Source organism: Citrus clementina, unplaced genomic scaffold (genome assembly GCF_000493195.1).
Source record: "Citrus clementina cultivar Clemenules unplaced genomic scaffold, Citrus_clementina_v1.0 scaffold_8, whole genome shotgun sequence".
Classification (NCBI taxonomy): domain Eukaryota; kingdom Viridiplantae; phylum Streptophyta; class Magnoliopsida; order Sapindales; family Rutaceae; genus Citrus; species Citrus x clementina.
This window is the reverse complement of record NW_006262022.1, coordinates 17,642,835-17,669,557: the sequence shown is the minus strand read 5'-3', so window position 1 is coordinate 17,669,557 and position 26,723 is coordinate 17,642,835. Positions and strand designations below refer to the sequence as shown.

Below are 26,723 nucleotides of genomic sequence, written 5' to 3'. Positions count from 1 at the left end.
AAAGACAGCCGGGCTCTCTTTTTGAGAGCCCGGCATGGTGCCGGCTACAATGCCCCCGGCATTGTAGCCAAACCCATATTTGATATAATTATGATAGTTTGGAATATTTGGTACAAAGGATGTGAGGCCTTTGGAATTTGTGATGGCTGCACTGGTTTTGTTTTGTACCAACATGAAGAGAGTATTTTATAGTTAAGTTATCAACATCAAGGAGAAGAAGCGCCAGGTAAGATATCGTTCAAACGTAATTACTAATTACTTTAAAGAGTTTGTAGAAATTAACAGTAAACTCTTTTACCATGATAGAATGTCAAGTTTTGAAAGAGTATTAATGAAACCTTTTAAAGTCGGAATTTGCGGTGATATTGTTAGTGAAACAAGAATCAAAATGTGTTCTTATGTTTTATTTGGTATTAGTATTGGTATTGGTATTGCGTATTGTTCATGAATCGTTGAGAGAATAAAGGTGATGGGTGAGTCTTTCAAATTTTGTTTTTCTTTTTCTTTTTTAATTGTTATTGACTGATGATGATAGAGATGAAAGTGAGAGGAAGAGAAAAAAAATCTAAAATTTTATTTTTAATTTATAAATTTAGGGGTGTTGGTCTTTCCATTGATATTAGTATTGGATGTAAACAAATAAGTACTTTCATATTTATATAAATAAATAAATAAAAAGAGTATAAGGTGCTAAATAGAATTTTAATAGTGCATGTAAATAAAAAGTATCATAATATTTCTTAATATCTTATGAATAAAATAGAGTATAAGATATTCCATTAAATTTGACATCAGTTAAAGATGTCAAATCACAAAAGACAAAAAGTGGGGCACCTCCTTTCAACTGTTGCAACATAGCTGAACCTTAAAAGATCATGAAACATTTAATGAAAATTCCATTGTCTAATTTGAACCACATATAATTTTACATCTTAGAAAGTTAGAAGAATTGATTTTAAATAAAAAAAGTTATAATATAACTAATATAAATTTTTTACCTCAAATATTAAGAAACTTTAATAAAAATCATTGTCTAAGCCCCAAATATGGTTGAGAATCCCTTGCTCATTCATTTACGCATTCACGTAAATTTGTATTCTAACTTTTTTACATTAATTATAAAGATTTGGGAAATCAAGTGTGATTCTCAAAAAAAAAATTATTTTGAAATTCAACTTCTTTAATGCTTCCAAAGATTTGCCGTTGATTTTCTGAAGTTTTTTTTTTTAACCAAACGTGAATTTTTTAACAATCCCAATTACTATCCCTATCTGCCCAATATCAATTAAAAATATTTGTATCAGATAAAAGTTTTTGCTTCAAAACTTACTCTACTAAAAAGATTTTATGCTGATCTAAACCGCACTTTACTGAAGAAACTACTCTTAATAAATCCATTGTCTTCACACTTTATGAATCAATAAAAGAAATTTAAAACAATTCTATGAACAAATTTCTAACTTGAACCAACAGGCTCAGTAGTGAGGCCAAACCCCAAGGGAAAAAGCGGGTCATATTGCTCGTCACCGAAGTTCATGGGCAGCTGATCAACAGTCTTGAACCAAGTACGAGGCAGCCTCCCAGTAAATCCATAGTCTCCGAAAAGCACATCAGCAACTCCCTGGCCTTCAGTCCCCGGAAGCCAAGCAGCAACAAGAGCATCTACTTGGGGAAGATAAGGTCCAACTGTAACAGGCCGGCCAGAAACTAACACAACGACACATTTAACAGCCGCACATACATTGGTGAGCGTGCTCGGCCCTGGCTCGCTTATCGTCAAGTTCAAACTGTCACCTTGTGTCTCAGCATACGGCTGCTCTCCCACGACAACAATGGCATAGGAAACGTTGCTGGCCTTGACATAATCCATTGACGGATTCTCACTGAAAATAATCTCTGTGTCACTGTCGACTGTGGCTGAGATACCATTCAAGATAGTAGTCCCTGCAGTATAATATTGTCACATCAATTTGAACTATGTAAAAAAATTGAAAAATTAGAAAGATCTGCAATTTCGGATAAGGTAGTGATTAATTCTTTTTTCTATCTTACCAACAGTGTTATTATTGCCGCTAAGTCCCTGCCAAGCGATAGTCCAGCCACCACATTGGTAGCCCAAATTATTGGCATGGGTTCCGGCAACTAAAATCCTGGCTGCATTTTTCGGAAGAGGAAGCGCTGCACCATCTGCATTCTCTCCATTTTTCAGTAATACCAGAGATTTTCTAACTGCTTCCCTGGCTAAATCTCTGTGAGCCTGTTAGTTCACCAAAGCTCAAATCAACACTGAATTCAAATCCATCTGTGAAAAACCATTAAATAGTGAAAGTTCGGTTTTATACCTGGCTTCCAAGTTTATCGATGAAAGTCTGATCAGCCATTGGTTTCTCAAACAAACCCATTGTGAACTTCACTCTCAATATCCTTCTCACAGCATCATCTATACGACTCATTGGGACAATCTTTCTCTCCACGAAATCAGTCAGAATATCTATGAAGTCGGTGTGGTTGAATGGAAGCATGAACTGATCAAACACACCAATTTATTTTAAGGATTCAGAATTTAAATTAAAAACAATGAACAAATAAACAAAACTGAAACCATTTAATTGAAGCTACACTGACCATATCAATACCAGCATTAACACCAGCCAGAACTGAGTAAGAGTAATTTGCATGTTCCGGTGTAGTAATTCTATCAATTCCCTGCCAATCCGAGATTACAAAACCCTGCCAACCACCAAAAAATAATAATAAATAAATCATCTGCATAATTTCAGTACTATGATCTGAAAGCTATATAATTAGTACCCTGAACTTGAGGGTGCCCTTGAGAAAATTGGTAACAAGATCGCGATTGGCGTGCATCTTCAGGCCATTCCAGCTAGAGTAAGATACCATGACTGTGGACACGCCTTTGATGATTGCGTCGTTGTAAGCTGGCATGTGAATGCTCATCAATCCATGCCTATCAATCACCGTATTGTTCTCATTGATGCCTCTCGTTGTACCTCCATCCCCAACATAGTGTTTTGCACAAGCAGCAACCTTATCCCTGTTCGTTGTATGACATCATATTTTAATGTATTAAATATCCTCAAATAGTGACGGAAACAGAATTTTGGGTTCTGGCAGGTCCATAATGGAGAAAAGATAACTTGAAACAGGTCATAACACCAAAATACTTGACACTCATAATTAAATTCAAAATCATCATAAATGCAGCCAATAGCATACCTTCCGGCGACATAAGGAATGCCCTTTGGTAAGTCACTGGGAATATCTCCTTGTAAACCAGGTATAATTTCTGTCATCAGTTTAACAATTTTAGGATCCTCACTGTAGCTCTCGAAACATCTCCCCCATCTCGGATCTCTACAGACCTGTTATTATTGACGTTGTACAATGATTTTCTTTTAATCTTTTAAGTTTCAATACATAAAAAAATTAAAAATATTACATGAAAATGCTTTCAGGAATCGGAAGTATATATGTATGTAATTACCGCAATGCATGGAGCAAATGCATAATTGATGCCTGTAGCTCTAACTTCAAGAGCGGTTGCAGCTCCAATCCTCCTCACAAGGTCAGGGTCCCTACAATAAAGAAGTTGATCTCAATACAAGACCTTACGATATATTAATTGAAAATTTCTCCCAAACATTGATCATATGTCACAATTAATTAAAAAGTTCAAATACATGTACCAACATTAGCTCTAATAAATTATCGATGTAAATATGACACGCTTAGTAGTTATTTAAGTACCTTGTAGCTCCCAGGCCAACATTGTGGGGAAATATCGTGGCCTTATAAACATTGTTGTGGCCATGAACCGCATCAATGCCATAAATCATAGGAATCCCTAGCCGGCTTGACAATGAACCTTTCTGAAAATCGTTGACCATGCCAATCCATTCCTGCGGCGTGGCCTGAAGGCGCGGCACGCTCCCACCACCGCTAAGTAAGCTGCCGATAGAATAATCCCTCATGATCTCTGCGGTTGCGGCCGCGCGGTCTAATTGCACCATCTGACCAATTTTCTCTTCTAGAGTCATTCTGTTCATGAGGTCTCTGATTCTTTTGCTCAATGGCTGTTGTGGGTCTCTGAATTTCATGTAACCTGGGTCTGATGCATGAATTGCGAATGCCATGCAGCATAATAGGAGAAACCCTAATGTAGCAAGTGAAGTCATCCTCATCTTTGTATTGTTTCTGTAAAACAAATTAGAAGAATACAATTAGTTTACATAAATTATATGATGAAATAGTAACAAAAAATTTAGTAACAATAATGGTAATATTCGAATATATAGATTGTAATATATTTTGACAAATACTACAAGAATTACATAAGAAGAACATGTGAAAGTATAGAAATCAGGGGGAGAAAGAAGAAGCAAGATGATAAAAAATTTGAAATCATACCAGCTTAGCACAGAAACTTTAACACTGAAAAGTGAGTAAAAACGAAAAGAATCAAGCAACTATATATAGTTTGAAAAGATGGGTATTATTGTAAGTTTATATTAGGCAAGAATATTATGTGCATGTGTCAGAGATATCTTGAAGTTCATGGAGTTTTATTTTATTTATAATCGAATATGTCAAGTATACGTGCACAGTTTTAATTGGATAAGTAAGTTTCTGAAATAGGAAATTAACAACGTTAATTGCATAAGATAAAGATTACAGATAAGTAATTCTAGATAAGAACAAATTTGAATTATTATGGATTATGCGGGATGTCAAATATTTATATAATTGGAAGAAATCCGGTCAAGATCAAACTACTTCAAAGTTTGTTGAAAAACAAAATACTGATAAACCAAAAAATCATATTTAAATAGGTAAATATTCCATTAATCTTTTCAGTCTATAAAATGTGCTATGGATCCCAACATTTGAGTCTCAATTTGAGTCCTAATACTATGTTTCACTCATTGGATGATTGGATTCCATATATGGTAACATTACTTAAATATTAGAATACCTAGTACTGCTCATAAAATATTCTTCCATACATTTATTTGAATGGAATTAATAGATAGATTTTCATTTCATTGTGTGTTAATTTTTAAACACGTCAAAATTATGCGTTTGATTTTTATTTTTTTTTCACTTCATATATCATGAATCAGCTACTATTCAGAAACTAACGTCTCTTACGTAACGGCTCTTACGTATGAAAATATAATTAATGATGTTGAGACCAAAATCTCCTTGGGACAGTGCCGTGTAGCCTTTCGGTGCTTCGGAGTTGATAGTGTAGAAAAAAGAGTTGCGGGAGAGAAAGAAAGAGCTCTGGTATTATTTTCTTGCTTGAACCAAAATGCCTTGAGAAGGGGTATTAATGTGCACGAGGAATTCTGTCCGGAGTCGGATATTATAGTTATTGTCTCATTTGGATTTGGACGGAATTCTGTTCGGAGTTGTATAGAATAGTTATTGTTCTATTTGGTTTTGGACGGAATTGTGTTAGGAATCAGAATTCTGAGTCGGAACAATATAGTTAGTCCTATACGGACTTGGATTCTGACTTTCCACGACGGGTTAGGTCGGGAGAGTAGAGTACAACAAATGAAAAAAAATCCTATATGCGTTAGATTGAGGGGAGAAAGCTTCAAAATTTTAGAATTATAAATGCATCAAATTTTATTTTTTAATTTTGAGTAAATAAAATATAAAAATTGATAAATACAGCCCAATGCCCGGACGTATGATTCATTTGCAATATCTTGAAAATTACCCTCGTTTATAACTCAAACAATTAGATAGACCCCACCGTTTTAGAAAAATTTCTAGAAATATATATACAAACCTATTTCATTAGTAAATTTTATCTATTTGAATGCATTGCTCTGGATAGCAGAATCCACCCGTCTTTGAATTCCGAGAGAAATAGAGGAATAAATTTATGGCAGTTTAGCCATCGATCTCTACAACGGTGAGTGTTTTTTCCCCTTGTGGTATCCACAATTATCGGCTCTCTTATTGCGTGATTCAATAGGTGATTCATTCAATTCAATAGATTCTGAGGTTTAGAATTGACATTCCTTAACACTAGTTTTGAAGTAATAGAAACCAAAACTACGTTTAAATCTTATCACAAGCAATCTTTTGAACAATACATCTCATGTAGAAGGATAAATTGCCGCGGTGGGTATTTTAGTTGCCCTTGGTAGGTTTAGTTGTCAGACCAAATCCAAATGGAAAGAGAGGATCATAATGTGGATCTCCAAGGTTCATTGGAAGCTGATCAACTGTCTTGAACCATGTACGCGCAAGCTTGCCTGTGAACCCGTAATCTCCAAAAAGGACATCAGCAACACCTTGGCCTTCAGTTCCTGGAAGCCAAGCAGCGACGAGTGCATCTATCTGTGCTAGATAGGGCTGGATCACAACAGGGCGACCAGATATGACAACAACAACGCATTTGACAGCTCCGCACACATTGGTTATGGTGCTCAGACCAGGCTCGGATATGGTCAGGTTTAAGCTATCACCATATGTTTCTGCATAGGGTTGCTCACCAACAACAACAATGGCATGGGAGAACTTGTTGGATTTCACAAAGTTTGCATCAGGGTTTTCATTGAAGACAACTTGGGTAGTAGGATCAACTGTATTACTCACCGCATGGAGGATCGTGGTACCTGTTTGTACAGATATCATTTCATTAAAAGTGCCGCATAGTAGATGAATCTACTGCATGCTAAAACTTTAACTAATTATATTCAAATTTTGGCTGATTTAATTTACCAGCTGTGAGATCATTGCCGCCTAGACCCTGCCATGTGATTGTCCAGCCACCACATTGATAGCCCAAATTGTCAGCATGACTTCCTGCAACCAGTATCTTTGAAGCTTTCTTAGGAAGGGGAACCAAAGGCTTATCAGCAGCTTCTCCATTTTTCAGCAGCACTAGTGATTTCCTTACAGCTTCCCTAGCTAATTGTCTATGTTCCTGTCCAATTGCATTATTAAATTGACATTAGCCGAATTTGAAAACATGTGAGAGAAATTACAGCCTTCTACAACAAAATACCTGACTCCCAAGTTCATTGACCAGGCTGGTATCAGCCAGAGGGCTATCAAAGAGTCCCATGACAAATTTAACTCTCAAGATTCTCTTAACTGCATCATCAATCCTGCTCATGGGGATAATATTTTTCTTTACTTGATCAGTTAAGTCATCAATGAACTCTTTGTAGTTATTGGGAACCATTACCTGGAACACAGGGATTTGTTAGAAAAAATGGAAAAAGAAATAAAATAGTAAGATCTTAGATGCTCACTGCAGGGAAGCAATAATTTCCATATACTACGTCCTAGTAAATTTGTAATATTACATTTTGAAATGACGAAAATTTTACTCACCATGTCAATTCCAGCGCTAACTCCGGCTTGGACAGAATATGAATAATTAGCATGGGGAGGAGCGGTAATCCTGTCAATACCCTCCCAATCTGATATGACAAAACCCTGAAATTACCCAACAAACACATTAATTCTATCCTTGTTACCTTAAAATTGGTAAAAGGTAAGCAAGATACTAGAATTTTCATATAAATTTTGTTACCCTAAACTTAAGCTTGTTCTTGAGGAATCCGGTGACAAGTTCATGATTAGCATGCATCTTCTTGCCATTCCAGCTTGAGTAGGAAACCATAACTGTTGCGACACCCTTGCTAATGGAATTATAGTAAGCAGGCATGTGGATGCTGAGCAATCCATTTAAATTAATTACAGTATTGTTCTCATTGATGCCCTTGGTCGTGCCACCATCTCCCACATAGTGCTTGGCGCAGGCCGCCACCTTTTTCCTAAACAAAGTAATCAAGGAATTAGGAAAAAAATTGTCACTGCCAAGGTTTTCATCATACATTCGTGGTTACTAATTAAATTTTCATTTACAATGTATTTAAGATTTAACCATAAAATGCTTCCTAATATGTAAAAATCGGTAGAAAAGTAACAATGATTCAGCAATGAAAATTGTCTTCAGTTCACAGCAGCTGTGTCATAAAATACAGATACATGGAGTCGTTTAATCACTAACTTGGATCATGGATGGTCTGGCCTGCTCTCAACCTCAGATGTGACTCACAATCCATCGAAACATCTTCCATAATCTTGGTTAGGCAGATTAGTGCTATCTTATGTCTTCCATAATTAAGTTTCATAATCACAACCAAAATATCTAAACTCATTTGATCAAAAGAGTTTTCCCGTCCAATTAATTCTAAGATAAGATATATCACATGATAAGGTAACACAACTGACAGATCTAACAAACATTACACACTGGAGCAACTATTACAGCAGGATCTGCCTATCACTGGCAGTGGACCGGTAATCATCAATCACTGCCTTAATTCCACTAAAAATAGTGGGGAAGAAGCAAAACAATCTCAGCTTGCCTTGCATAATCATTGATGTTGGACCAACACTAGGCTGAATCAGATAATAGTCTACTGATATTTTAGTCCTACATCAGCAATAACTTTACATATATGAAAGCATCACATGGGAAAAGGTTAGGGGGATTTTGAATTGTACCATTTAAATCAGCTTTTAATCTAGAGGACAACTTGGCCGGCCACTAATGCAATAAGGCCCACCACAATGAATTTTTTATCCAAAAAATTCCAAAAGAAGTTATATTTCCATATGAATCTGAAACTAAGAGGATAAAAAAAACAAATGAAATGCTGATGCTGTCTAGGTAATAACCATACTGCAGACCAAATAATGTGATCTCATTTACAGGTAAAGCTAGAAAAAGGGAAAGGGCTTGCTGAACTAGATATTTCATTTCTATAATCAACTTATTATTAAAATATAGAGACTAAAATGGCCCATCATCAGGTCTTAGCTCTTGAGTAACATCACATAAAGATGTCCAAAAGAAGTTTATCCTCTCATCATTATGAAACTATACAGATAATACTCGCCGAATTTTGACACTTTAATAATGGCAAATTGGATAATCGGAGCTTTTAGAACATAACTTCAGAATAACTAGCACCTAATTAGAAAATTTACAAGGAAACATAACTATTAGACGGGGGACCAAACCCAGTCAGATTGGAAAAGTATCAGAAACAAATTTGTTCACGGCAACAAAAGTGATAAGCATCACAACTGGGTCACAAAGAAGAAATAAGTAATGGGTCAAATAAGCTATTAGTAACAAGGGATCTTACTTTCCAGCGACAAAGGGAACTCCCTTTTTAGAATTGGCTGGAAGGTCTCCCTGTAAACCGGGTATAATCTCAGTCATTGCTTGAACAATCTTATGATCTTCACTGTAGCTCTCATAGCACCGTCCCCATCTCGGGTCTCTACAAACCTATGACAGCAGAAACAGTTGGTTAGAGCACACTTTGTTAAACATACAACATGAGACATCAAAGAATATCAGTCTTTAGTTACCGCAATGCACGGAGCAAAAACATAAGGGATTCCTGTAGCTCTCACTTCAAGAGCAGTTGCATCGCCGATCTTCTTGACAAGGGCAGGATCCCTGGTCAACAATAATAGTCAAAATTACACGCACAGAAAGATCCCAGCACCACCATTTATTCAACAAGAAAACAAATCAAATGATCAATTATCTGATCTAATAGTGACCAGTATGTTAGTATTAACGAACAGAAATTTCATCTCCAGTAATCAAACAGAGAGAGTATTTGAGCAAAATAGTAATCGCAAATTCAAGAAATCAACATTCTACCACATAGATTGAACAAAATATTTGATAAGCACGAGTTCGCAAAAAAGTTGACACACTTGCCTGGTCACTCCAAGCCCTACATTGTGAGGGAAAATCGTGGCCTTATACACATTGTTGTGGCCATGAACAGCATCAATCCCATAAATCATAGGAATCCCAAGACGGGTCGAAAGAGCCCCCTTTTGCAACCCATTCACCATGTTCACCCACGTCTCAGCAGTTGCTTTAGGAGCAGGCACACTCCCTCCTCCACTCAACACACTCCCTACACCAAATCCCCCATTCGCCACATTTTAACATAATGACCTCATAAACAAACACATAAATACTAATGAAGTTGGTTCATATTCATACCAATGAAGAACTGCTTCATAACATCTGGGGTAGCAACAGCGCGCTCGATCTGAGTCATCTGGCCAATCTTTTCAGCTAGAGTCATTCTGCTCATCAAGTCCCTGATCCTAGCACCCAATGGCTGTTTTGGGTCCTTGTATTTGATGTAAGTGGCTTCTGTAACCGCTGCCAAGAAGCATAACAGCAGAAACCCCAACATGGGTACTGAAAATCTCCCCATTTTGGTTTGTAATCTGCATATTTTCAAAAACAGTCAGAAGTGTATATTACTTAAAGAATTCAAGCATGTACTACAATGAAAACAGAGGAGAAAACAGAGCATTACAATGGAACTTATGAAGAAAAATGTACGTTACCAGAAGCAGTGAAGTGTGAACTGTGAAGTGGGAAACTAATAACTGGGCGAAAAAGAGACTTGAAAGAGATAAATAGATTAAATTTATATATTTAAAATAAATGCTGCGGGAACTGCAGCTGGTTTACAAGTCTCTTTCTTCGAGAATATGGGATTGGGACAGGGTAAGCTCAGAAAATTCAAGCGCATTGGGCCACTATTTATAGAAACTGCTTTAAGATTTCTGATGTGGTAAATACCATATGGGTCCCTACTGTTTTATAATGTTTCGAATAGTATATGGTATATAGTTTATCATTTGTATGAAATATGCCTATGTCCGACGTAGAAATGGCCAAAGCACCCTCAGGTAGTCAGGTTGTTGAATTTTGAGTGGGAATAGTCAATAGTGACATGCTCATAGTAAATAATATAGTAGGAATATCAATATAGAGACTCCCTTTTATTTATCTTTAAAGTTTTATTTATATTTCCGTACCTTTCCGTCTTCTTCGTAATTATTTAAGAGAATGATATATGAATCTTAAATAATAGAAAAAAATTTCATAAAAATTAAAAAATAAAAGTGAGGAGAAAATGAGAATTAATACATAATCTTATTCCTTTTCTAAATAAAAAATAGACGTTAAAGTAATCTTTTTAATTATTTTTTTATGTTAGTATTTTGAGTTTTTCATCCTTCGATCTCTGATCCTATGGGAAGGGTCCTTGAGGACCTTTTCAAGATTTTCGTCATCCTTAATATTCAGTCATTTCAATGAAGGTTACCTACCTAATTTCAAAACAAAGGTTAGGTTTGAGGACTTGTTTAATACAAATGTAGAAATCATGTCCTAATTGAGAAAACATAAAGAATAGGGACCCTGATTATGACTTCCCATATTTTCTTATCATCTTTCACGTGGGTAGATTTGTAGATTGCATCATCTGCGCAGGCAAAGCAGAAGCGATAGTGTTATTTTTCTAATTTAAAAGAAAAAGAATTGAACAAAAATAAATAAACAAACAAATTATTCAATTAGAAGTCTCACATGTGTACATAATTTAATGCACAAATGCAGGCACTTTTAGTAGCCAAAGTCAAAATAAAATAAAAAAATCACAAAACAAAATCACGTTTACTAAAAGTAATTACAAAAAGTATAAAAATTTATTTAGTTCTTATATTTTAAGTTAATTATTTGTTTAGTTTTTATATTTTAAAAAATATTTCAAAATATTTTTATAATTGAATTTGTGACATTCATATTTTTTTATTAAGTAATAATATAGTTATAAATTCTTATACAAATTTATTTTGTACAAACTGATATGGCACGATAAAATTACTTGAATTAAATATCTATTAACCCACGTAATATATTTTTATTATTTTATATTTTTATTTAATTAATGAATTAATACCAAATTAGTTTATATAAGATAAGTTTGTATAAAAATTTGTGGTTATATCATCACTCTTTTTTATTTGTTTTTATAATTATACATTTACAACAATATTCTTAGAAACATTAATAAATTTACCTATAAAAAATTATTCAAAAAATTAGCCCCAAAAATAAAAGAAATATAAATATAAAATTTTTTATTATTATTTTACTTTCAGGATTAATTTAGTAAATTATTTTTTATAAATAATTATTAGCAAGATTATTGTAAATTTATCAAATATTGCTTTAGAACTGTAGTAAGGGTAGTATAATAAAAGTAAAAAAATATATATATAAGGGCATGACTGACATGTATTTAATAATAAAAATATTTTTAGATTTTTTATAAAATATGAGGACTAAACAATCATTTAATCCAAAATACAAGGACTATGTAAGCATTTACCCACATAGAAGATTAATAATAATTTTTATTGGTAAATTATAATAAAACCTTGGTGGGCACATTGCCGACATGTGCAGCTCCTTTATTCGATAGACGGGCTTAAACTTTCAAAATTTTAAAATTGTGCCGTTACGAATGCGTATGATAGAGATTTTATTAAAACAATTTTTTTTTTTTTTTTTTTTTTTGTGTTTGGTTATGTTAGGATAATTAATCATGTTAGTACCAGACAGTTCAAAAAATTTCAAGAAGAGACGACAAATTTAGATGGGTCAGCACACTAAATTATCTCCGTACGATGAATTGATGAATCCGATTAATAGAAACTTGTTATTTGAACAGTTTTTGTTTAAGAAATTATTTTTTGTTTAAACAAAAAGGAATTAGAATAAATAAAAAAAATTACATATGATTTAAGATTTATTATAGTACGTAGATGGGTAAGAATATGTACTCTTTAATTAGTATTTTTGCATTATCTTCTGTTCTGTCACTTGAGTACATCGTATTAACTCGTACAGTGACAAATCTCCTACGGAGATTGAAATAATTGAAATAATGTAAATGTTAATTACATGCTATGCATGTAACACTTTCCAAACATAATCTAAAAGAGAAAAAAAAAATTGATTCAGCGCATGATTTTGAGCTAATTTTCTTGCAAAGTTGATTGATGGTCAAAATACTATCTAACTACTTCAAATCATGAAGTATTAAATTTTAGGTAAAATTTAGTCAAGGTTTGTTGCAAAATTATAATTGAACTTATAAGAAATTAATTAATTAGAGGGAAGTGAGCAAGAGCTCTCATTACGAGACCCGTACAATGGAACCCCAACTCTCTAATGAGAGATGAGTGCATGGGCCGTCGCTGGCCTTAAAATCCATTAATTAAAATCATTTAATCAATTAATTGAGGAACATGGTGGGATTAATTATATTTTATGGATCTGCGCCTGAAGATGATTAATTATTGGAAAATCGCAAGTGGAGAGTTCAATATTAAGCAAGGGCACGAAGGCGCCACGCAGGGCTTCTTTAGTGGTCAAAAACGGATTTGAAATTTTAAAAAATTAGATTTCTTTTTATCTGATATTTCATTAGATATTTATATCTTACAATTAGATAACTGATAATAATTTTTGATATTTACAATCAAATAAATAACTGAAATTATAACTTTACATTAAATTTTATGAAACATTCGTTAAGAAAAATAATCATTATAAATATTAGAGAGATGCATATATCCACTTGTATTTTGTATAGAAAAAAAATTACAAATTAACTTTACTCAATCCTGCTTAATTGAAAGAGAATTTGCGTTCATATTCCCACAAATTCCTAATTAAAAAATTAGATTAGAATCACATGCTTTTAATGATGATTTTATTAGAAAAATTGTCCGTAGTCAAACAAGAAAGTTTGAATATATAATAATTTCAAAGAGAGAAGCGCTCTCCCTCTCTCTACCCCCCTCTTTTTTTTTTTTTTTTCTAATTATTACATTTTTCTTTTTCCACTTTTTATGGATCACGAAACGATGATAACTTTGTGTTTAATCCTCCTTTTTCATTTTTTATGGTAATGGATATTCATTAATCAATTACCAATCTCTATCCCTATTACCCTTCCATATAATAGATTATAAAGATTTTTGAATTTGGATATAAGATGAATTAGGGATGGTAAATTAGTCTATCTAAATTGGATAATTACCTATCCAATCTAATTGGATTGGGTAATGGAAAAAGTTATTTATCCTGAATTGCGCCCCAACTTGCGCCCCCAATGAAACTCACCGTTTTACTAAAATTGGAAACGCACCGTTTGGAAACTTTTTTCCTTCGTTTGGAAAGACTTTAGCTAAATTGAAAACGCCCCGAATGAAGCTCCAAAACGAACCGTTTTCATGAAGCATTCCTCTGTTAAAAATGGTTGCTGCAGCGTGCCAACCACCATTTGTCAAGATCAACTTCTGCATCATCTTCTTCATTCTTCTTTCTTCCTTTTTCTTCATTCTAAAATTACTGCTGCCGAATTCTTCTTTCTTCTTCAACAAATGTTAGCATCCTTGAGTTCTCCAGCCACAGATCATACAATATTATTAGAATAAAAAGGTTATAGAACAAGATTTACAGATGCGGGAAACGAGGTGTAAATGATCAAGATTCGTGACTAAATTCTTCTACACCTAGTTTGCATCATACAAACCCTTCAACAGAAATTATTATCATATAGGAACAAAACCATCTACGTTTGTGACAAAATATCATTCAGAAAACAAATCCCAAACGCAAATCAATTCATAATTGCGTGCGAATAAAATTTTAGGATGAGGAATATAAGCAGGAGTGTGCAAGCACGTAACGGTGCACAACCGTTTTCGTGTTAGCTTTGTGGTTGGGTGATGGCTAGCGTGATGGCAATTGTGGTTGGAGAGGCTCGCGGCTGAATCAAAACGATTCGTTGGAAATTAAAAGAAAACATATCACAGCAAAACGGCGTCGTTTTGGAGATTTTCGAGGTTTGACTCGGGGTAAATAGCAGCGCTGTTGAGTAATATCTATCTGAAATTTTTTTAAATAGGGATATAGATATTTTAAAAGATATCCAATTAGTTGGATATGGATATTTATCCAATTAATTTACCCGACCGTGCAACTAAAATGAAAAAATAAAAACGTTATCGATTTGCAGACCCTAACATTGTCACCACTCACCAGCCGCTCGTCGCTCATCGGCCGCTCCTCGCTCAGCCGCTCGTCGCTTCTCTTCTCTTCTCTTTTCTCTCTGTCACTGAGGAAAAGGAGCAAGTGGAGGCGAACCTGCGTGTATGTAACTCTCTCTCTTTTTCTTCACTTGCACTCCCCGATTTGTTTGATTCATTTTGTTTGATCTGTGGTAATTGATAATGGATTCTTAGTGTAGTCTCTCAAAATACCGACGAAACTATGTGGTTCAATTGTGATAGAACTTTGCATTCCATGTGAGCATATGAAACTTTGATTATATGAAATGATAATAGTGTTTTTCATTTTCGTTTTCTTCTCCATATTCACTTGAGGTGGCTTGCACAACTGCTAAACTTTTTCAGAAGATTATTTTTATTTTTGCTTCCGGGTTGTTACTTGATTGTTTCTGCCCTTTTTGTTGAGTAAGTGATAATGCTATCTTGTCGCAACATAGGTTCTGTTCTGTACTGGGTTCTTTGTGTTTGCTGCTGGGTGTTCAGGAACTGGGCGACTTTTGATTGATTCTGGAACTTTTATAATGGCTTTTTAACTTTGTAGAATAAAGGGTCTGAGCATGTCTAAGAGAAGTTTTCATTTGAACTTGGCTTCCATTTTCTATTGGGGTTACTTCTGCCAATATAGAGATCAATTAGATGATAATCTGTTTGCATAAATTTGCTGAGGGCAATAGCTGAGGGTTGTGAAAGTTACACAGGGAGGCTGAGATGTGCGCTTTTGAGACCTGCAGCCTTAGCAAACTTCAGTTTACCAATTGAGGTTCATTTGTAGGTATCATAATAGTGGGTCTGCATTCCCACCACTCAGTCTTGCTCTCCTTATCTCGCCAGCTACCAGCGTTTGCTGAATTAATGTACAATCCATGATTTGTTTGATAGTTGAATCACAATCTTTTTTTTTTCGTATTTTTCTTTTTTGTTCTCTGGGGACTTCGAGTTAAGGAGTTGAACCAATTAGGATATTTTCATGTTCTTTGGCCATGGGTCTCCTGCTTGTCCAAAAACAATAGTGGTGGAGATTAGAAAAGGCCCACCCCACGTGACAAACATGTAAATATGTAACATTAGAGTTAGATAGTAGGGCACATTTCTTATGACTCTCAGAATGGTGTTTTCGAAATTTTGTTTATTAAATGAAAATGATGATTTTAAATGCTAGTCAATGCTTTGTAAAATAAGTTTGCAAGGATGAGTAACCAAAATAGGATTACAACTTTGAAACAGTTAAAATAAGAAAAAAAAAGGATTAAAAGTTCTTCATACTCCTTTTTTTATAAGCAACTGAATTTTGTAAATGCTAATGGAAAAAAAGTATTACATTTGAGCCATGCACAAACTGTTCTTTAAATCAGCCAAAAAACCATAGGAGAGGAAAGAAATGTTTCCAGAAGTGTTATGCAGTAAATGTCTAGAAAAAAATCTTCCTGTCAGACTGCAAGCAGCACTTGGGAGAATTACTAATGCAAAGCATCAAGCAGTTCATGAAAATAGAACACATTTTTAGACTAGCAAGAAAGTTGAAGATTTTACAATTCGTTTTTTAATCTCTCCTCCTCTCACCATAAAAAAGAAATCGATATATTTAATTACATGTACACAAACATGAAACGTTTGAGCTCACTCATATTTACAATGATTGTCAACTTTAAGCATTCCACAAATTGTCAGGCCAATGCTACATAAAATTAAATTAATTTTTTTTTTAAACTATAAGTTCTCAACAAAATCTGCATGTTAGAGGAGGATTCTTTCTAAAATGGTCAATCTACACTGTTTTTCCGATTTTTGCATAGCATCCTGGTAGTTAAAGCCCCTTCCCAGACATGTGAGCCTAGTTCAAACCCAAAGATTTTACCAAAGCTTCAACTTTCCCAGAGATTTAAATTGAATACAAGATAAAAATAAATAAACAATAGTAATAATAATAAAAGAAATTAACACTGATCTCAAATTGACTAATGCAAAAACAGACAAAAATTTCTCAACCAATCTGCAAAAAGTTGACTTCCCTGTTTGTAGCAGTAAACCCAATTAACTATTAACTTACAACCCAATTACCCAGAAGAGCAAATTCAATAATTAAACAAAATTAATGAATAAAAAAATAGAGAACAAAATAAGCTCAAATGCAAATATGCAAGCAAATCAACCGGAATTGGTGCGTCATCATAGAGAAATGAGAGTAATTTGAAGTAATGAGCTCACAATCGGCGGTGATAGCGTCGAAATCTGCCGGCGGGGGCGGCGCTCTACTACGTTCCTGCGGTGATCGACTTCAAAGATATTTTTATTCGATTATTTATGAAATGCTGGCCGTTGGATTGTTTATAATTGATATAATTTGTCCAATAAGCGATTTTTATTATTGGATGGCAAGTAGGATTTAATAAATTCTACATCCCTACCTTACAACTGTTTCATTAAGAGAATAAATTGTACTATTTTATATGTTTATAATTTGAATTAACCATGTGCAGCGGTTGACCTTATCATTTTTGTTGTATGAAGAGAGGGCAGGATTAATTGGAGGGAAGGTATAATTTTTGTTTAACGATGGCTGCATCTTCAAAAGTTATTGGCCCTGAAACACATATGCTAAATGAAGATTGGACCATTGTTTTACCTCGTCGTGGCAAACAAAGAAGAAATTTGCGCAGAATTAGATCTCCAGAAGAGCAACAAAAACCTTGGTTCCCGACTGAAATTGAATCTGATCCGCACAGAGTATCAAAATTATTGCAAAGGATAGAAATGTCCATTAAAAAAATGGAGAGCTCTGAATTCTATCGAACTTTGTTGGATCAAATACAAACTCCAGAAGTATTAAATTCATTCTATAATGTTTTGGGCTCTGAGTCAAATATGCAGATGGTGATCTATGGTATTGGCTGCCTTGAATCATATGGACCTCCTAGATTACAGCTTAGCCTTGCGATCTTGATGAAAAGAAAGTTCAGTTGGATTGGAGACATTGAGGTGTTTGATCCAATTCTTTCTTCAACAGAAGCTCGGGTTTTAGAAGCCCTTGGTTGTTCTGTTCTATCAGTAAATGAGCAAGGTCGCCGATGTGCTATAAAGCCAACTCTTTTCTACATGCCACACTGTGAGGCAGAGCTGTACAACAATCTCTTACAGGCAAACTGGGGAGCGATGTTAAAACAGATGGTACTGTTTGGAAATAGCTTTGAGATGTACCACCAACATGTGTTGGAATTTAAGGGCTCGATTGTTGTTGATACTGCAAGGCACATCTTAGCTGCTAGAAGATTCACACATGAATTTGGTATCAAGACAGTTTCAGATGATTATTTTGCAGGTTTTCATGATTCAAGTTGGCTTTTTTTCAGGCCTGATCTTGAATCAGAGCTGCAGCCAAAAGAAATTTGATGATAATTGGATTTAACATATTCTTTATTTTACATACCTCATGGAAATTCATTGTTTGTGTTAGCTAATCTGCATGTTGAAGACTTGCCTGCTTGATATTTAAAGATTGTTGAGTCAGTATTTATATGATGTTTCATTTCTTAGAGGTTCTTCGTCTTGTACGTGCATAAGCTTATCTGTGGATTAATACCTTCATGCGAACATTTTATTGCTTTTCTTTTAATCTGGAACGTCATATCTAAAATACGTGATGGAAACAATTACTCTTTTTGTTCCTTAAATGTGAGAGATTTTGTTTCAATGTGTAATATTATGATTATGAGTAAAAATTGCTGGAGGAAGACAAAGCCTTAGTCTAATTTGTACTAGGATTTCCATCACTTTGGTACTAAAAACAGATTCTATAGAATAGATTCAATTTACAATGCACTTTTAATATTATGTAACTTTTGGTATAAAATGTTCTGGCAACTATATTATCTCGTCTTATTTTTTATTAACTGAACAGAGGCCAATACTGAAACAGAAAAATAGTTTTTGTCTGTGAATACAGAGACACATTTTACGAATGAACGAGTCCATCGCGCTGGTGGCAAGCTCGTTTACTTTCTGCCATTCTCCACTGTAAGTATTTCTCGACGCTGTCCAGTCCACAGAGCTCCTTCACTACCTGCATGGTGGCAGGAACCTCCAAATCAAATGTTAAATCAGACTGATCTAGCTGGCTCCATGAAAGAAGCTGTTTCCAAGCTTCTCGAATGGCTGCTCTTGTAGCACAGTGAACCGAAACTGCCAGAAGTAATGGTGGCTCGCCAGATGCTGCACAAGACAAATTCAAACTGACACGTTAAGCCTGATATTATCATCTGATAAAACTCGGTCTCTTGCTCTGATGAAGGAGCGTTAACTAAAATATCCAGCTGAAGCTAGATTCTCTTATTTATCATGCCATCAAAGTTCTAAACTAATTAGTCCCATGTATCAGTAAATCTAACAACAATGAGGTGGATGAGCAAGTTAAGTAATGATGGGAATGAACTGCAACCATTTGCAATGAGGTTGTAAAAACTAAGCGACTGATCAGTTAAGAAGACATCTAGACATTGATAGTACGGCAGATATTAAAAGTAAGGGAGCTGCTACCTTACATGCAACGTAAGGTACAGCTTCTCACAAACTTAAATGTGGGTTCCACTTGGGCCCATCAGTCTTGTGAGAGACTGTACCTTACGTTGCATGTAAAGTAGCAAAAGCTTAAAAGTAAATGTACAAACAGGATTTACCATTCCTCAGCAATTAGCTAACTATGCATCTACAATTTAACGTTGATTTTGGATGAAAACTTGTGGCATACCTTTCGAAGAGAGCACACGTTTTTTGTGGTGTCCACTATTCAATATTTCGACATTAAACTGTTTAGGTATGGTGTCCAGTGTGGGGATCTTGTAAGTCCATGTGCTTTCTGAAACCACTAACCCATCTGAATTTGTTGGGTATTCTTCAAGCATGAAAAACCCAATTCCCTGAACAAAAGATCCTTCAATCTGACAAATGAAACTGTTAGTTTCTTAGACAAAATAAGTCCATTCAAATCAATCAAATGATAACAAAGCAAATCCGCAAATCCATATACAGAAGCTGAGGTCCATAGCAAGGATACAGCACATGCCTGGAGTGCAGAAATGCCAATGCTTGGTTATCATAAAGTCATTATTTTGTAAATATAATCAGGGTAAGGCTGACCTGTCCTAAATCCACAGCAGGGTTGAGGCTTTGTCCACAGTCATAAATAATATCTGATTGCACAATTGCGTTTCTCCTGTGAGAAGGTTTATTTCCACCTGTGACATCAGAGCTCCATAAATATATTTCAGAGTACTGCAATATGGTAGTATAATTTGGCGATCAAGGTGATAAATTAGATTTAAGGACCTCTTTTCAAGTATGCTTGAAAGTAAAAATATTTTAAAAGCAAAAAAGTGACTAAAGCAGTCCATGGAGATAGAGAAACTTACCTCGCTTACTGCAGCACCATAGTTTAGATATTTCATGGAAGTAAAGTCAGGCAAATACAAAGAACTTGCCGATAAACTCACAGATTGGAGATATGCCTGCAATATGATTTTAAAATAATGAGATTGAAAGGGGATAATATGGTGGTTACTGTCTACAAAGATAGAAATGAAAGACTCTCCGAATCATTTGAAGAAAAAGTACTAACTGCACAAGAGATGACTTTTGAAAGAATTCCATAAATTTCTAATAGGTTACAGGTAAAATATCTAAGACAACGGGCTCAAGTCAGTAGATGGTGCTTTAAATGAGCAAATACATACCTGCTGTATCAGTGTCTCCCATTTTACAGAACCCATTTGCGCCTGCAACCTTTCCCTGAGAGGAGTCAAGCGCTCAACCAGTATTTTGCAACAATTTCTAACTGCTTGACAGCTGGCCTCAGATTTAGTGCTTCCTGCAGTTAATCCACCCTGAATTACACTCAAGGTATCCGCCTGTATAACCCTTACTGTCTCCAACAGATCCCCCATTCCACCACATTGGATAGAACTGAGAGCAAATGCAGCCATCTGTTTCACTTTTGTCCAGAGTCCCTGGCCCAGCTCAATCCCTCCAACTTCAACAACAACAGACCCACCACTTAGAATGCTTACTTTTCCAGGGGTTGACATAAGTGGCACATCATACACGATAGGTACGCGACTAATGCCCTTTTTTCGCCATAAATTAGACCTGTTAAACTCTTTTATCACTTCAGTCCTTTGGTTGAAGCTCGAAGACAGGGCCAATCTATCCCATATTAAGGGGATGGTATACTCCTCAAGTTCACCTGCACTACTCTCATAAAACAAATTAAGGCTGTTGTGCGTATGGAGGTTGATACTTCTGACAAAATCCACTTCCATCGAAAGGGTAGACGCTACATGTTCAATTACAGCTTCAGCAATGAATGACCCCTGTACCTCCCCAGGGGCTCGCATTGCTGTTCTACTTGGAAGGTTTGTTCGGCATACCTTAATATCAAAATGTAAAGCACCCCAGTCATACTTTTTAAGTGCACCGATCATGTATGCTGGTATGTTTGGACTTACATCTGGATATTGTCCAGCATCAATTAATATGTTAAGTTGTAAGGCTGTAATCTTCCCATTGGATTTGAACCCTACATTGTACTCTATTTTCATTGGATGCCTTCCCCCTGCCATAACCATATCAGTTTTGCGATTGACATATATCCTGACCGGGCGGCATAATTTGTAGGCAGCAAGTGCACATGCTGTAGCAACCTGTAAACAGTACAGTGAAAGTACTACAGTGGTACGGATATTAAATAAGGATAAAAACAATCTAAGAAATAAAGTTACCAATTGCTAAAGTACATAAATTGATGTTTGGTTAGTGCATGTATAATTTCTCAGTATCTACTCAACCAATTTAAAATGTAAATTTTCATGCAACATACTCACAGGCATGGCTTTTATGGCCTTTCCACCAAAACCTCCTCCCACCCTTCTTGTAATCACACGAACATTGTGTTCAGGAATACCAAGACATCTAGCAATTGTGGCATGAGCATACTCTGGGCACTGAATTGAACTGTAAACCACCAAGCAGTTGTCTTCATCTGGTACAGCAAGGGCAGTTTGAGTCTCCATGTAAAAATAATATTGTGACCCAAGTTTTAACTGGATGGAACAATTTAGCAAAATTATGAGAGCTAGCTTGCATGAAAAGGATTAACAGATGACTTTACAGAAATGATAAGTCAATGTAACAATGTCAGCATTCAACCAAGGAAATTTTTCAGTATTTTAACAGAAAAGGCATAATAGGAAGCAGAAATAAATGAAATCACCTTAGCAGAGAGAATTTTATGATCTGCTTCATTCATTCCTTTTGATATATCAACAACCGATTTGGGGTATAAGAAAGAAGGGACCTCAAAAAAGCTAGATTTTCCAACGGCTTCTTCTACAGATAGTACGGGGGGTTCTAGATTTCCCACATCATAATCAACCACTGCCAGATCTGCTGCCCTATTTGCAATTTTCTGCGTATCTGCAACCTAAAAAGTAATTTAATGCATTAAACTAAACACAGAATTCACTTAATGAAAACTCAGGCAGTTTTCTACTGACTGGACTAGACAAGTCTGAAGTCATAGATTACCACAAAAGCAATAGGCTGACCAGCACAATGAGTAAGCTCATCTGCAAATAAAGGTTCAGGACCAAATTTGGTTCTAGAACCTATATTCTGCCCGGCTTCTGGAATATCTTTATATGATAAAAATGCAGAGACTCCCGGCAATGATTTAGACTTGATTTCTACGCTCCTTATCCGTACCAAAGGCTTTGTGCTATAAACAAATGCTCCATAAAGGCAATTTATTGGAGAAGGGATATCATCCACAAAAATCGCCTCACCTACAGAAGTTGTTATATGAGCATACACTTTCTGTTGAATTAACATAAAAGTTTAATATTCAAGTAATCTACACTTTTGTTTTCATTCATTAACAAGTAAGATGTTATCAACCAGAGCTTGTAAAGCAGCCCCAGACTTAGGAATCGGCTCACCAACTGGAAAATATTCTCTACTTAACCGCACAACCTGTTCGGCAGATGATAACAAGGTTAGGACCTTACTTTTATCAAACTGTTCATGATTCTGTTGCATGAGTGAATCCTTCAACAAGACACTGTTGCTGTATCCACACAACCGATCCCTAGAAATTCCATTTTTCATTTCAGCTAATGAGCTAAAGAACTCAAAAAGAAAACCAACAGCCAAGCTTGATCTATAAGCAGGCACTGAAGTACCATCTTCAGGTACCACAGAGTCTCTAAGTAATTTTATAGCTTCGTACAGAACACCAAAATTAAGCACTTTTCCCGTTAAAAATTCCTCAACCCTCCTTGCTCTAATTGCATGTTTTGTCCCGAAAGCACCAAAAGCCAACCGACAGTTATTTACCCTAATTCCGTCACCAGTTTTACAGGGAGAAACTTCAGCCAAGAAAACAGCATTTAAATGGGGCAATGCATTTCCAAGGGGTCGTGGTGCAGCTCGGTACGTTTCAAACAGTAACACACTATTGGTTTTAGAAGTAACATTTCTATTTGGATCCCAACATGGTATTTCTAAACTTAAGAGTACGCTTCTAGAATCCAATGGAGGCCTTTTCAAAAATTCCTCAAGCATAAGCTTTTCACACTTTTGACCTGTCATTATATTTACCATTGCACCTGCCCCAAGAAGTACTGTAGCAACATCTGAGGGAAAGTGTTTACTCTGTGCCATGACCAAATTTCCACCTACACTGGCAGAATTTCTAATGAATCTTGAAGCAATCTTTTCCATGTGTCCAGCAATCTTTTTGAACACCATCACAGCCTCAGGGTGAAATTCTTTGGTTTCTTCCTTCAAAACTTCAATGGCTTTGGAGATTGTCACTGTTGCTCCAATTTCAATTCCTGTCTGACCCCTCCGAATCACTGATAGCTCAGGAATGTACCTAATATCAATGTATTGATCATAATGCTCTACTTCCTTATAGTAACCCATTCCAGTATTTCCTGCAACTAATTTGCTTGTGATCTGACTACTACCCACATTGGACTCAAACAGGTTTTGAAGTTCCTGAACACTAACTGGACTGTGCCAACTTTCTTTTACATCCAAAAGCATTGCAGAGGAGCTTTCCTTCTTCAGAAACTGCGGAAAAGTATAAAACTCACCATTACATTTATATGGAGGCAATCTACTAATCTTGACTTCTTTACTCTCCCCTTTCCCCCAAAAAGAGTTAAACCCCAAATCCTCGATATCAACATCAGCCGCAAAACTTTTACAGGCATCAGCAATGGGTCGATAGCCGGTACAGCGACAGAGATTGCCAGCAATAGCCTTCTCTGCTTCTGAAATTGTCAACTTGGAAAATCCTGGTGGGGGCTCAGGCCGATGGGTTTTTTCAGCATCAACAAGAACTGAAAACAGCGACATACACATCCCAGGTGTACAAAACCCACACTGAGAAGCATGGAAGCCAACAAACCTTTGGTGAATTGGGTGGAATCCTGTCTTGCTATTTCCAAGACCTTCGCTTGTGGTAATTGAACATCCGTTGACACTACAAAGCAGTGTGAGACGTGAACTTACTGCAAAATCCTCAACTTGGTCAAGCTCAGGGTTATATTTAGACAGTAGGACAACGCATGCACCGCAACCACCTGCAATTACAAAACAAAGAACTCAAAAGATAAACAATTAGATGATACATACTTGGACATAAGTAGAATCTGAAAAAGGCTTACATTACTGAAACAACCTCCTGAATCCTCTGTTTGGCGGCCAAGAAATTCAATAGGAAACTTCACAATTCAAAATTTTTCCAAAAGCTTAAATAACTTTCTTTTTTCTGCCTCATGTAAGAATAATCCTATGAATAACCCATTTCCCATTTTTGATAAATAAGGACAATTAGAAAACTAAGAAAAGGGTCAAAAGCCAATTATTAAAGTCAAATTAAACATTAAACTTGCACAGGACAGGATTGAAGAAAGTAAATCAAAACAAAATGAACTAGCTAAAATTAGTCAACTCTCAATGGATTAAAGCTAACTTGCCTTCACCACAACCGAGCTTGACACTCTTAAAGCGAGTGTGATAACGCAAGAACTCAAGCAAAGTAGTAGAAGGGTCAACGCCTGAGACCTCAAACTTCTCTCCATTAACAGCAAACACAACACTGTGTCTTGTTCCTCTATCCTGCTCCTGCTCACCCATTTTCTATAATCACTAACAGCTAATCTATACACACAGTGAAACGGATTACTCATAAAGCAACACTAACTAAATACTGTTGCAACACTGAAAGCTGCCAAGACCATGATCTTGCCATCCAGTGACTTGCACTTTTTCATTTAAAAAGTAATGACCGGGGACTGTGGCTAGTCAGCTGTCAGCAATGATGCAGTGTAAGGAGTGATTTTTTTTCTTTTTTTTTTTTTTAACGACAAAAAGTAATCAATCACCTGCTCCTATGCGCTTAATGATTGGATTGAAGTTGTAATTTTTAAGTTAAAATTATTAAAATATTTGATAAATATTATTTTGTTAAAATTATTAGCTAAAAATATATTTATATAATTCTTTTTACCGCAATTATAACTTAAAAACTAGTTTTTATCTTTACGTAATCTTAACACTTTGGTTATAGAGAATTTTGAGTATGTAACACATAGGGCAAATGCATGCATTAAACAATCTGAAGATATTCCCGCGCTTTTAATTGCAGTTTTGTGAACAAAAAGCCAGTGAAGAAGGTGACTGTTAGTTCTTTGTCTTTAAATAAAATAACAAAATTCATCGAATATAGAATTCGTATACATTGAAAATTGATCATTATCATTTTGTTAATTTTTGTTCATCGTGTTGCTTTTTCTGAATTCATAAGGAAAATAAATTTGGATCAAGTATTGACAATTAAGCTGAACTGTATACGTTGAGCTCTTCCTAATCTTTCGTTATGTCTGTATTTATGCTGTGTTTACTTGCTGGAGTGGGAGTGAGGAGTGTGGATTCTTCCCACTCCAGCATTTACTTCCTCTAAATGAGAAGGGAGTGGGAATCCCACTCCATAGGCCCCATCCATTTTTGGAGTGGGGAGTGGGAGTGGGACTCCCATTGGGGGAGGTGGGAGTGGGAATTCACTCCCACCTCTCCCTTTTTTTCCCTTTTATTTTTTTAATTTAATTTAATATTTTATAATTAATAAAATAAAATAAATATTATTATATTTATTTGAATAATAATATTATATTTAACTAAATAATAATTTGCATTGATTCTAAGTTAAAATTATTTTAAAATAATATTATTATATTAATAGAGAATTAATAAATATAATATTATTATATTTATTTTAAAAATAATAGTACTATATTTATTTAATATTAATAATAATAAATAGTTTATTCTAAGAAAATATTAATTTTGTACTAAATAATATTATATTATTATTTTATATAATAATAAATTTAATATAATTATATTAAATAAAATAAAATAAGGTTTCATTTTGTATTAAAATTAATAATTTATTGTTCATAATTAAGAATATTAATAATTATAATAAATTTACAAATATAATAAAATAAATATTATTCATTAAATATATTTTTTATTAGTTTTGTAATTAAAAACTATAATTCTTTAAATAAGGATAAAATTGTAATTTGAAACTATTTACTCTCAATCCAAGACAAAGTAAACACATAAAT

At 35.0% G+C, this 26,723-nt stretch overlaps 3 protein-coding genes and 1 pseudogene across 5 annotated transcripts; 1 reads left to right on the top strand and 3 right to left on the bottom strand.

Moving 5' to 3' along the window:
• Positions 1 to 1,366: 1,366 nt before the first annotated feature.
• LOC18035584 (beta-glucosidase BoGH3B) lies at positions 1,367 to 4,451 on the bottom strand. The gene is made up of 9 exons (XM_006423963.2): positions 4,429 to 4,451; positions 3,769 to 4,215; positions 3,506 to 3,596; positions 3,238 to 3,383; positions 2,812 to 3,055; positions 2,626 to 2,730; positions 2,343 to 2,525; positions 2,053 to 2,257; positions 1,367 to 1,944 (listed from the first exon to the last, which is right to left on the bottom strand). The coding sequence occupies exons 2-9, from the start codon at positions 4,200 to 4,202 to the stop codon at positions 1,457 to 1,459; spliced, it is 1,896 nt and encodes a 631-aa protein (XP_006424026.1). The 5' UTR covers positions 4,203 to 4,215; positions 4,429 to 4,451; the 3' UTR covers positions 1,367 to 1,456.
• A 1,505-nt stretch (positions 4,452 to 5,956) lies between these two features.
• LOC18035112 (beta-glucosidase BoGH3B) lies at positions 5,957 to 10,606 on the bottom strand. 2 transcript variants are annotated; one of them, XM_006423961.2, is made up of 10 exons: positions 10,419 to 10,606; positions 10,094 to 10,326; positions 9,800 to 10,004; positions 9,439 to 9,529; positions 9,210 to 9,355; positions 7,583 to 7,826; positions 7,381 to 7,485; positions 7,049 to 7,231; positions 6,763 to 6,967; positions 5,957 to 6,656 (listed from the first exon to the last, which is right to left on the bottom strand). In XM_006423961.2, the coding sequence occupies exons 2-10, from the start codon at positions 10,311 to 10,313 to the stop codon at positions 6,169 to 6,171; spliced, it is 1,887 nt and encodes a 628-aa protein (XP_006424024.1). In that variant the 5' UTR covers positions 10,314 to 10,326; positions 10,419 to 10,606; the 3' UTR covers positions 5,957 to 6,168. The 2 variants fall into 2 exon arrangements, with proteins under 2 accessions (XP_006424024.1, XP_006424025.1); XM_006423962.2 differs by having other exon boundaries at positions 10,450 to 10,606.
• Positions 10,607 to 14,893: 4,287 nt separating this feature from the next.
• Positions 14,894 to 18,571, top strand: LOC18035686 (protein SENSITIVITY TO RED LIGHT REDUCED 1). Of its 2 annotated transcripts, none has more exons than XM_006423959.2 (2): positions 14,894 to 15,118; positions 17,514 to 18,571. In XM_006423959.2, exon 2 carries the CDS (start codon positions 17,590 to 17,592, stop codon positions 18,421 to 18,423), a length of 834 nt encoding a protein of 277 aa, XP_006424022.1. In that variant the 5' UTR covers positions 14,894 to 15,118; positions 17,514 to 17,589; the 3' UTR covers positions 18,424 to 18,571. The 2 variants fall into 2 exon arrangements, with proteins under 2 accessions (XP_006424022.1, XP_006424023.1); XM_006423960.2 differs by having other exon boundaries at positions 17,545 to 18,531.
• A 156-nt stretch (positions 18,572 to 18,727) lies between these two features.
• LOC18034599 lies at positions 18,728 to 25,260 on the bottom strand (annotated as a pseudogene).
• Positions 25,261 to 26,723: the final 1,463 nt, after the last annotated feature.

Coding starts and splice junctions, on each gene's coding strand:
- LOC18035584 (XM_006423963.2), bottom strand. CDS start 4,202: ATGAGGATGACTTCACTTGCTACATTAGGGTTTCTCCTATTATGCTGC. Junction 3,056..3,237: donor ATTCCTTATGTCGCCGGAAG/GTATGCTATTGG, acceptor TACAACGAACAG/GGATAAGGTTGCTGCTTGTG. Junction 2,731..2,811: donor AGGGCACCCTCAAGTTCAGG/GTACTAATTATA, acceptor GGTGGTTGGCAG/GGTTTTGTAATCTCGGATTG.
- LOC18035112 (XM_006423961.2), bottom strand. CDS start 10,313: ATGGGGAGATTTTCAGTACCCATGTTGGGGTTTCTGCTGTTATGCTTC. Junction 9,356..9,438: donor TTTTTGCTCCGTGCATTGCG/GTAACTAAAGAC, acceptor CTGCTGTCATAG/GTTTGTAGAGACCCGAGATG. Junction 6,968..7,048: donor TCAATGAACTTGGGAGTCAG/GTATTTTGTTGT, acceptor GCAATTGGACAG/GAACATAGACAATTAGCTAG.
- LOC18035686 (XM_006423959.2), top strand. CDS start 17,590: ATGGCTGCATCTTCAAAAGTTATTGGCCCTGAAACACATATGCTAAAT.